This window comes from Lithobates pipiens, unplaced genomic scaffold, assembly GCF_037356315.1.
Source record: "Lithobates pipiens isolate NorthernLeopardFrog02 unplaced genomic scaffold, aLitPip1_a1.2 Scaffold_25, whole genome shotgun sequence".
NCBI classification, from domain to species: domain Eukaryota; kingdom Metazoa; phylum Chordata; class Amphibia; order Anura; family Ranidae; genus Lithobates; species Lithobates pipiens.
The window spans coordinates 197,358,052-197,370,008 of NW_027507787.1; the positions used below are offsets into that span (position 1 = coordinate 197,358,052).

At 42.1% G+C, this 11,957-nt stretch overlaps 1 protein-coding gene across 1 annotated transcript; it reads right to left on the minus strand.

Moving 5' to 3' along the window:
• Window positions 1-1,913: 1,913 nt before the first annotated feature.
• Window positions 1,914-3,313, minus strand: LOC143929975 (taste receptor type 2 member 9-like). The gene has a single exon (XM_077453893.1). It carries the CDS (start codon window positions 3,113-3,115, stop codon window positions 2,180-2,182), a length of 936 nt encoding a protein of 311 aa, XP_077310019.1. The 5' UTR covers window positions 3,116-3,313; the 3' UTR covers window positions 1,914-2,179.
• Between the last annotated feature and the right edge of the window lie 8,644 nt (window positions 3,314-11,957).

Genomic DNA, 11,957 nt, shown 5'->3' on the forward strand with positions numbered 1-11,957 from the left:
TTTATTCAATTTTTCTTATAACAAAAAGTAGAAAATATCTTTTTTTTAAAAAATTTTCAGTCTTTTTCCTTTTATATCATAAAAAATAAATATCGCAGAGGCAATCAATGCCATCAAAAGAAAGCTCTATTTGTGGGAAGAAAAGGACGCAAATTTTGTTTGGGTACAACATTGCATGACCGCGCAATTACCAGTTAAAACAGTGCAGTGCCAAATTGTAAAAAAATCTCTGGTCCTTAGGCTGACAATTGGTCCGGGGCTTAAGTGGTTAAAAAAAAAAATATTCAGTTCACCTAATGTTTCCTCATAGCTGAGCTCCTCCATGCCTCTTATTTGATTGGTTGGTTTTCTCTGCCTTTTCTCCAATTCTCCAATATCCTTTTTGTGAACTGGTGCCCAAAACTAAATATTCCAGATGACATTTTACCCATACTGTACAAGGGCAAAATTATGTCTCTCTCTGGAGTCCATATTGCTTTAATACAAGAAATAATTTTTCTTGCTTTAGAAATTTCTTGGTATTTCATTCTATTATTAAGTCAATGATCAACATTAAACCTCATTTGCCATATAGTTGCTCAATCAATCCCTCCTGGCAAGCTGCAGAGGGACAAAACTGGAAAGCTGGGGGAGGATCATGGGATATGTAGTCCCCTTGGGTGCATTGCCCACTGAAAGTAATGGGGCCTGAACTACAACTGTACAGGACAGGAGGGAGCCCGGAGAGTGTACATCTCTATCCCATGTGCTCCACCATTGCTGCATAATAGTGGCCTGAGCAGGATCCAGAGTTCTACGTTCAGAACGCAGAGCTACAATTAACATCATACACAACATCTATATTTTGTTTTTGGAAGATTAGGAGACAGTTGTAAAAATGATAATGTAAAGGTAATGTCCTTGACTCCCATTTACCTATAATACCATTTGTACTTTGTTCCATAGATAAAGGAACACACGCAAAACACCTTTATCTCACATCAAACTTGTGAAAAAATTAAAACAACTTTCAACAAAATAATATTCATCTTTCTATTAATTTGCTTAACAGAACAATTTAGTCAAATATTTCAATATCTTTATTAAGATAGTTATGTTTTAAATTTAAATGTATACATGCATATGCAGAAACACAGAGAATGCTTTACTTGACTAGCATGGAAACAAATACCAGTTCTGAAGCTGAAGTATGAAAGCAAAGCAGTAAAGTCAGGAACACTTTAAATTCTATCCACATTCACAAGGTTATGTATGTGTGTGTATGTGTATCTAATCTGTATGACCAAAAATTCCCCCTGAGCCTCCTATCCTTAACTTTTATGAATTAGCATCAAGATACTATAAGTAAGCAAATGAAATAAAAATAAAAAAGAAGCTACTGTATATATCATATGACTTAGGAGTAGAAGCACCCAACACTGGCAGTTGAACGTGACAAACAAATCAGATAAATACAGATTTTTGGTATCTCAACCAGATAGCAAAGAGGCTAAACTGGCAGTCTATCTTTGACGTCTGCAATCGTATATTTATGCTGCCCAAGTTGGACTACATCTTCCATCACTGCTGTTCGAGATCAGCTGGTGTCCCTAAATATTGCAAAGACTAATATATAATCTTCAAAATAATGTATGTATACTATAATAAAACTTAAATTTAGATTTTGAAATTGATTATTCACATGATAAATTGTCATAGAAACTCCTACAAACAAAGTGCTAAGCCAACCTCCATCAAAATGAAAGCAATCATCCTAAAACTATATTAGCATAAACAGAAAAACATATAGAATATGAAATGTGTCTAGCTGGTAGTAGCATTAAGCAGGCCATACACGAGTCGAAAAACAAAAAAAATTTCACGTCAAAGAAAGATTGTTTGATTTTCAAATAATTAGTGTGCCTACAACGACAGCTGGGTTCCGTGCGGCCATCGAAAATGACTGAGCTAACATGCTGGAAATTTCTTTAAGAACAAATGATTTTCTAATTGTTGATGAGAGACTCATTCGAGAAAAAAAAATTGAAAAAGAAATGTGTATCAGCCAAATGAAAGGAAAAGGCAAATGAAGGAAAAATAATTGGGTTTTGCAGGGCAATTTCCAAAACAATGATGGCATAATGATGAACAATCGAATGACACAGTTGATTTTCGTTCAACAGATCATTCGTTTTTCGATTCATGTATGGCTTGCTTTAATTTCAGCACAGTCAGTACTAGACTTCAAACCCAAGAGATGTTTGATAGCGTTAGACAGTTTTCTGTTTCCTGTGATTAATATAATAGAATTTATGGTTGGAAAAGTTGAAATCATTATAAAACAAATAGAAAACATCAAGGTGCCTATTTCCGTAGTTTCATTGAATATGGCATTAAGCGATCCATAAAAAGCTAAGTAAAGTATAAGAAGAAAGGTAACAGTCCTAGCAGCAGACAAGTGAGAACTGACTTTTGCATTGCTGAATCCTTCTCTGGTTTGTTTGAGTCGTTTCATGTGCCTGCATAAAGAGATGACAATTGTCCCAGCTGTAATGAAGACAATGGTGAATGCAATGGAGGAAAACAGCATGAATACCTGAAACAGGCAATGGCAACTGCTCTTAATATTGTAAGACATGGGATATGTGATGTTTCCAGAAAAGGTGGCATTTGTTAAGGCCATATCCCAATAGGCGGGCAAGCCAACTGTCCAAGACATAACAACTGATAGTGCCAACAGACAAGGTACTATCACTTTAAGTCTTGCCTGGAGTTTGTAGAAAAATTTCCCACTGATATTAACAATCTTCACACAATAGTAAAAGCACAGACAGGTGGAACACCAGAGACTGGAGAATGCCAACGAAGACATAACCGTTGCCAGAGCATTGACTGTCCTATTCTGGAAATAAAATGTCACAAACATGAAAAAGCAGACCTCATTAATTAGAATTGTTCCTTGGAGGGCTATGTTGGATATGACAATGCAGTTGATGATCACATCACAGGGGCTGATCTCCCGAGTCTTCCACCAGTTTACAAAGTGGACAATCAGAATAAAAATGTTTCCTGTTACACCTGACAAAAATAAAAAACAGTGAATAACCACTGCCAAAATAGGGTTTAATTCCGACATTCTGAATCAAGAAAAAACAAGGCCTCAGTCTTCAGAAGGTTGATGAGTTATGATTATGGTTCCTGATAGTTATCGTTTGGACAGCCTATCTTGATTAATTCATGTTATAAATTAATTCTTAAATTTGATATATTATTGCATTGGTTGTAAGATGATCACTGGCTTCATTGCTAAAGAAAACAGCAGCTTTAGTTTAAATATATTCAGTATCCATCTGTCCTTTACAAATGAAGAGTTTAGTGCTCTTATTATTCATCTGTGACCAGCGATGGACAAGGTTCTGTATTTCCCTGTCGCTACATCCTGTTTTCACTTTCATAATTCAAAAAAAATGTAGGACTTGTCATTTATAAAATTTGTTTTACCATCCATGGACAAACAAATCGACAGGGAGATACAGTATTTGCAAGTCAATACAGCATTTATCAGTTGGCTTCTGTTTGACATATACAAACAATGTGGCTCGTCCAGCTTTGACTTTTTTCTAATAATGAATGCACAGATGCTCCATCTTTCTGACAAGTTTGATAGTGAATGTCAATTCATTTTCTGCCCACCTAGCAAGCAAACTAATTTCAGTGGATTTCCAAAGCTGCTGATATATATGAGTGATCTTTCTATATAACATAAAGCAACATTTTAAAAGGAACTGTAATATTCTTCTCATAGTAAGTGACTGTCAAAAATATCAATATTTGCTCAGCACTCGGTAAAGGCATTCTCATATCAAAAAGCTTAGGTAGCACTCTCAGTAGAGTATTTCCTGCAACCAGATATAAAGATGAAATTGGTTCCAGTAGCCATGTAAGTGAGGTCATGAAGGCATGAAACCTTCCCATATGGATTGGCAGTATCAGCTCATAACCAGCCTAGAGCAAAAAGCAGATCTCATTGTTGAGCAGTTCAGACTTTTTAATTAGCTACGGTAAAGCTGGGCTCTAGAGGGCAAAGGTCTACTGGTGTGAGAGATACTGAAACAATTCAGGAAAAGGGGCTTCCAGCTGAGCAAAAAAGCATTAACTTCCCCCGTGTGGCAAAGAAGGAATGATTTTGCTTATCATTTGAGGTAGTTCTGCTACAAAGGGCATGAAACTCTGTGACCAAGTGAATGTTTGCCCTGTAGTTAAATGGTGTCTGTTAATTGATTTCTATCTGTAGCGCATCCCCCCTAAGGGATTCCCCACCCTGCACAGCCAGGCACACCGCATTTTCACAGCACACTTTGAGGCAAGGAACAGTACAGTACTTAGTTTTTTTCAATTTTTATTAGGGGGTTTAACTTGGATAGGGAGAAGGGTAATATGGGACGCCCACTTGACTTTAGTAGAGCTTTTAGGGATAAACTTCTTCTGTTCAGGTATTTACATGCCTCAGCTTCCTCCAGTACAACCCTTGCTTGAAGCACTAAAACTCCCAGGACCAGCTGACACTGTTAGGTTGGTAGAAAATGCCCTTTACAGGCAGGGACCATGGACCCCTTGTTTGTGTAGCAAAATCCTAGTTAGTGCCCGGCTGTCCTTCTGTGGCTACTGATCCCGGCACCACCACCTATTCAGGCACTGCCAGCCCACCTGGCTGCAGCTGCCCCTTTCTCCAGCCCTCTTGGCTAAACTTCCACAGTCCTCCCGGACTTACTATGCATCCATCTTAGACTGCTCTCACCCAGTCCTCAGGCTGCCTCTCAGTCCTCTTTAACTGCAACACTCACCAGCCCACCTGGCTGTCTTCCTCCCTGGAGATTTGCCCAGCAGTCTTCTCCTCCTGCTGTCCTTCTCCTGCTCCCATGCCTCATTTCTGCACCTGAGCTCGCAGACCCGAGGCCACCCCTCCAGACTAGGGGATTACCTTCAAGTGTCTCCTAATACTCCATCTCCAGCTTCCACCCAAACTCTACTGCCCCAGCTGGGCTGACCCAGAGTATTTGAGGGAGCCTGTCCCATGCCAACCCATCTGTTGGGAAATGGTCATGGTCCTCATGAATAATCCAGGCAGCTCCTCCTCACCTCCACTCCCATTCTTCTGGAAGTTTCCAGCAAGTTCCAGAAGTAGAGGGAGGTCTGCCTGCCTGTTACTCAGCCCTCCCTGAGTTACTCACCCTGGCCCAGAAAAAAACACATAGGCCTATCTGCTAGCCAAGCCTAAACAATGTTCCTACACTAAAAAAAATATTCTAGCACACTAAAGGGTGCTACGTCTGTTCTCCTCTGAGCCTACTATCTAATTTTTCCACCGTAGAGCTTGCTAATTTTATAAATACTCGTCCATTAATGTTGTATCCTGCACAGCCAAAGATGTATAGCTTATTGCAATAGTTAAATTAGAACTATAGGCAAAACTTTTTTTTTTTTCATTTTGGATAGCGTAAGGGAGGGTAATAACCCCTGTAAGGTTTATTTTTTGCCATCTTTGTCCCATTAGGGAGATTTCCCTTCACTTCCTGCGTCATAGCCAAACAAGAAGTGAGAGGAAATCTCTGAAAATTAAGGGAATCTCTTGGGGATCCCCTAGGTCACCAGAACTAGTGTCCCTATTGGAAAATTTCCCCTCTATTAGTTTTCTGGGGAGAACGCAAAATGTGTTTTTTTTTTTTTTTTTTTTTTACATTCACTTTCAATATTAATGGTAAACAGGAGAAATTAAATGGGTGAATCTTCCTACTGGGGGCACAGACAGCTATAAAAACTGACAAGTGTTCTAATCCCTCTCCCCAGCATCCAAAACCCCAAAAAAAGCTTTGCCTTATTAGTTATATGTAGCGATACCCCCGAAGTAGCTGTTTTTGTTTGTTTAGTCCGTTACTCTGCCTCTCAACCCCAAAGAACTGCCCCAGTCCCTCTGACGCATGTGATTAATGGAATAACACAGTAATAACACACAGACACAGTTCTGCTCTCTCAAGTTTACTTGGACCAGAGAAAGGTTTAAAGTGATATTGGTCAGCCAAGCCCTTTATAAGTAGCCAGGACTTGGTTGAAACAATTTCTGTTAAAGCAATAAATGGCAATTAGCAACAACAAAAGTAACACCAGTGAGTACAGTGTTAAACAGTAACCAGCACATCTTTAAGCAAGCTAAGAATATTTGTAGATATTAATATCATTAAAGGGGAACCCCGGGCTAACCTATAATACCTCAAAGTCTATTGGGAATAATACACTATAGGTATCAGTGTTGTGTCCCCATTAAGACCAGTAAATAACAGTGTCCTAAGAGTGAGGCCTCACACTATCTTCACCACCATGTTGGAGCTCTAAGAACAAGACTCCTTTGATGTAACAGAGTGATAAGGAACAGGGTAAGATAGCTGTCTTGTGATATAACACTCCTCTACACAATCCAGGTAACAGATGTCTGTGCACATTGTTCAAATGTGTAATTTATTAAAGGCAATGAGATTCCTGGTCAAGAGCCCCCTCATCAATCCTGTACACATTTAGCTATTCTCTGAAGAGCGATCAAACAATTCTCCTAATCGCAGATGAGTTGCAATGGCGTTCAGTCTGCTGACCTGGTGAATTGGTCGATTCAATGGCCTATATCATTGCTGCAGAGCGTCCTTCTGAAAGCAGATGGCGTCCTGACCCTCTGGATTGGAGCTTTAGGCTGTGTCCCCATTGGTAGGCCGCAATCCCTTCACACAGCAACAGGATGGTGTTCGCACAATGGGATCCAGGAAGCAACCGTGCTTCCAGAGGTCAGCTAACTTGTGCTTTGCAGGGACACCCAGATTCCTCAGCAGCACTCTGTCGCCTGGTTGCAAGTCCTGCCATCATACCCTGATGTCAAAGTTTCTTTTGTTCCTCTGTCCTCGGGCATCTGAGGCAGCTTGGGCCTTGTCATAGGCGGTCTTCAGACTTTTCTGTAAGTGGTCCACATACCCTCTGTGGGAGGTTGTAGAGGTATAGTCTAAGGACGTGCCAAAGGTCAAGTCTACTGGCAGCCGGGCCTCCCGTCCAAACATCAGACGATAGGGGGAGTATCCTGTGGCATCTCTTGCGGTGCTGTTATAAGCATGCATAATAGTGGCTATACAGTTGTATGCAAAAGTTTTGGAACCCCTGACAATTTCCATGATTGTCATTTATAGAAATTTGGGTGTTTGGATCAGCAATTTCATTTTGAGCTATCAAATAACTGAATGACACAATAATATTTCAGTAGTGAAATGAGGTTTATTGGATTAACAGAAAATGCACAATATGCAAAACGTCTTTATTCCCAACTCCGGTCGATACTTCAGGCTGAAAGTAAACCCTGATAGGGCAGCCAACCATCTGGGACCTGTGGCATCTAACTTGGCAGTGGTGAGGATGTAGGTGAGAGGATTATTGTCAGTCTTAATCACGAACTCCGCTCCATAATCCGACAGTTTATCCACTACTACCCACTTCAAGGCCAGAAACTCGAGTTTGTGGGATAGTTCTTCTCAGTGGGTGTCAAGCTCAGACTCACATAAGCAACAGGCCATAGGTGGCTGCCGTGCTCTTGATACAGCACCCCGCCTAACCCACCTCAACTGGCGTCAACGTGTAGTTCATATGGCTTGGTTATATCTGCATAGGCCAGGACTGGAACAGTTGTTAGGCTCCATTTTAGCTGCCTAAAGGCCCCTTCACATTGGGCAGTCCACTGTTCCTGAATGGATTTCTGGGTTTTCTGGGCCCTCCGGCTTGTCTGACAGGTTTTGTCGGGTCATCGTCTTCCTCTTCGCTTTTCAGTAGCTCATTGAGTGGGCGAGCTATTTTAGCGAATTCCTCGACAAATCTTCTGTAATAAGAACAGAATCCCAGAAATTACCTAAACTCAGTCACATTAGCGGGCTTCGGCCAGGAGGTGATGGCTTTCAGCTTCTGGGGGTCAGTGGCCACTCCGTCGGCAGACACGAGGTGACCAAGGTAGTTGACCGAGGGTTGATAAAACTGGCACTTCTCCAGAGACAGCTTCAACCCCCTCATCATAGAGGCTCTTCAGAACCTTCTCCAGACGCTCTTTGTGCTCCTTTTAAGGTCTTCCGAAAGGCGATGATGTTGTCTAAATACACCAACACCTCTATCTGGTTCATGTCACCCACAGTCTTCTCCATGAGCCTTTGGAAAGTGGCTGGGGTGCAAGACATCCCTGAGGCATGTGGTCGAATTCAAAGAACCCCACCGGGGTAATGAAGGCGGTCTTCTCCCGATCCTCAGGATGCATGGAGATTTGATAGTACCCGCTCTTTAGGTTAAGCACGCTGAATCATTTTGCCCCTGACAAGCTCTGCAATGCTTCTTCTGTTCATGGGGTGGTGTACTGGTTAGGAATGGTCCTTCTGTTCAGCGTTCTGTTGTTGATACAAAGCCTCAGTGGCGAGGTACTGCAACACAAAGAGAATCTTGCTGTGGAGTGCCAGTGTTTTACCTTTGATGGTGAGCTCTCTGAGGCTCCATGGCCCACCTCACTACCTGTCCCCTGGACCCTGTGCCCTCTCAATTACTGTGACCACCTTCCCACTCTATCCTAAACTCCCTAATCCACATCTTCAACCTCTCCTTCTCCTCCCGCACCTTTCCTTCCCTGCTGAAACATGCACTGGTTATCCCCATACTCAAAAAACCCTCACAAGACCCAACTTGTTTGAATAACTTAAGACCCATCTCCCTGCTCCCCTTTTCCTCCAACCTCATCAAACGCCTTGTCCATCACCGAATGAGTCGCTACCTCATGGACAACAACCTTCTCGACCCACTACAGTCTGGCTTCCGCCCACAACATTCTACTGAAACTGCCCTACTAAAATTCACCAATGACTTACTAACTGCTAAAACCAATGGGCACTACTCCATAGTCATACTTTTAGACCTCTCTACTGCCTTTGACACAGTTGACAACCTGCTCTTCCTCAGCAAATTATACTCCCTTGGCCTCCGTGATTCTGCTTTATCCTGGTTCTCCTCCTACCTATCTCAGCACACTTTCAGTGTCACTTACAACTCCATCTCCTCTACTCCCCTTCCTCTTTCTGCTGGGGTACCCCAAGGCTCCGTCTTTGAGCCTCTCCTATTCTCCGTCTATACCTCTTCCCTGGGCCAGATGATAACCTCCCATGGTTTCCAATACCACCTCTATGCCGATGAGACCCAGATCTATCTCTCCACTGCTAAACTCACCCCCTCAATCTCCTTACGGATCTCAAACTTACTGAATGACATTTCGAAATGGATGTCACACCACTTCCTCAAACTCAATCTTTCTAAAACTGAGCTTGTTATATTTCCTCCTTCATGATGATTCCCCCCCCCCCCGTGACTTCACCATTAATATCAACAACACAACCATTGGTCCCTCCACACATGCCAGGGTCCTTGACTCTGACCTTTCCTTCAGCCCCCATATCCAGTCACTGGCTAAATCCTGCCGCCTTAATCTCTGCAGCATCTCCAGAATTCAACCCTTCCTGACTAATGACACCACAAAGCAACTTATTCACTCCTTGATTATTTTCTGCCTTGACTACTGCAACTCTCTCCCTAATGGCCTACCCTTAAGCAGGCTATCCTCCCTTCAGTCTATTATGAATTTTGCTGCTAGACTAATACACCTCACTAACCAATCCGTGACTGCTACTCCTCTCTGCCAATCCCTTCACTGGCTCCCCCTACCCCACCGTGTAAAATTCAAAATGATAACCATAACATACAAGGCCATTCACAACATCGCCCCCATCTACATCACCAACCTCATCTGCAGATATCGCCCAAATTGTCCCCGCCGCTCCTCCCAGGACCTCCTGCTCTCTAGCTCCCTTGTTACCTCCTCCCATGCTCACCTTCAAGACTTCTCCAGAGCTTCTCTGATCCTCTGGAACTCCCTGCCCCAGTATATATGATCAGCCCCTACCCTGTCCACCTATAAGGAGATCCCTGAAAACTCATTTATTCAGGGAAGCCTATCCCACACACACCTAACTGTCCCCGAGCCACCCCCATGAAATCATTCTCTGCAGCTATTATCTTTTGTACTACCCCCTCCCTTTTAGAATGTAAGCTCTTCGAGCAGGGCCCTTCTGTACCTTTTGTATTGAACTGTACTGTAATTGTGTTGTCCCCCTATACATTGTAAAGTGCTGCGTAAACTGTTGGTGCTATATAAATTGTGTATAATAATAATAATAATAATTTACTTTTCTTATAATAAATTATATTATTTTCACTTTACACAAGATTGGTTCACTCTGTTTCAGTCCACACAATTCTGGTCCATGACACGTGGGTTCAGTCCCGATTGCTACTGGGGAGGAAGCTTCAAGCTAGATAACTGTGCCCCTTGCTACCAAGGGACCCGTCACCTATACCAGGTACCATGCTTCACAACTGACTGCAATGTACTTCAAACTATTCCTTGTTTACCCATAGTAACTACATTACTCCTCTTACCTGTCCTGCCGGGTAAACCTCTGGTAGTGGCTTTACTTCATACGTGTTTTACTTACCCAAGTACTTTTGTTGAGTCTGAACCAATAGGAAACCCTTTGACTAACTTCAGACCAGCCTTTAGAACAATTGATGCATCTTTACTTAAAAGCCTTTCAGCATTAAAGTCCATGGTAAACATTAGTATTAGAAGAACCCTATCTATCCTAACCTGGTTGCCCAGGCATACCTCCAAAAGGTAGTAGTGCATCAAGGCATCCTCCAAGTGTTGGCTGATCCTCCTCTACAGTAGTCACAGCATGTCCTGCTTAGTGCAGCCAAAAAGAGACCCTAAACCCCGCCTTCACCCATATTTTTATCACCGGTGGGTAGGCTGAATCCAAAAAGCCTGAAAAAGTAGCCCACCCACCTACAAGCACTTGATATTCAGTGAGGAGAGGATGTGTTTCCCCCTCATCATCTGCTTAAATCCTGTAAATGCAGCCCCAACACTCCACAACTGCATATAATGCAATTGTGGTGATGCCCGTGAATTTGAATGGGCCACTTTTGGCAGTGGTAATGCCCGTTGAGTGCAATGGGGGGATACATTTTGCATACATACAACCCTGTCCGGCTGGTTTTGCAGCTTAATGTGGGGGGCAGTAACCCATTGCTCAAACATCTGTTTAGTTTCCTGACCCCCCCTTTCTTCACAAAAAAAGAATCAAACATGACACATGCTAGAATGTGCATAATACAGTTTATTAATCGATTTAATCAAACAAATAATTGTGCATATGGTACATAGAGTGCCTTGAAAAAGTATTCATACCCCTTGACATTTTTCACATTTTGTCATGTTACAACCAAAAACGTAAATGTATTTTATTGGGATTTTATGTGATAGACCAGCACAAAGTGGCACATAATTGTGAAGCGGAAGGAAAATGATCAACGGTTTTCAAAATTTCTTACAAATAACTATCTGAAAAGTATGGCAAGCATTTGTATTCAGCCCCCTTTACTCTGATACCCCTAACTAAAATCTAGTGGAACCGATTGCCTTCAGAAGTCACCTGATTAGTAAATAAAGTCTACCTGTGTGTAATTGTAATCTCTGTATAAATACAGCTGTTCTCTAAAGCTCTAAGAGGTTTGTTAGAGAAACCTAGTGAACAAACAGCATCATGAAGGCCAAGCAACACACCAGACAGGTCAGGGATAACATTGTGGAGAATTGTAAAGCAGGGTTAGGTTATAAAAAACATGTCCTAAGCTTTGAACATCTTACAAAGCACTGTTTAATCCATCATTGGAAAATGGAAAGAGTATGACACAACAGCATACCTACCAAGACATGGCCATCCACCTAAACTGACAGGCTGGACAAGGAGGGCATTAATCAGTGAAGCAACCAAGAGGCCCATGGTAACTCTGAAGGAGCTGCAGAG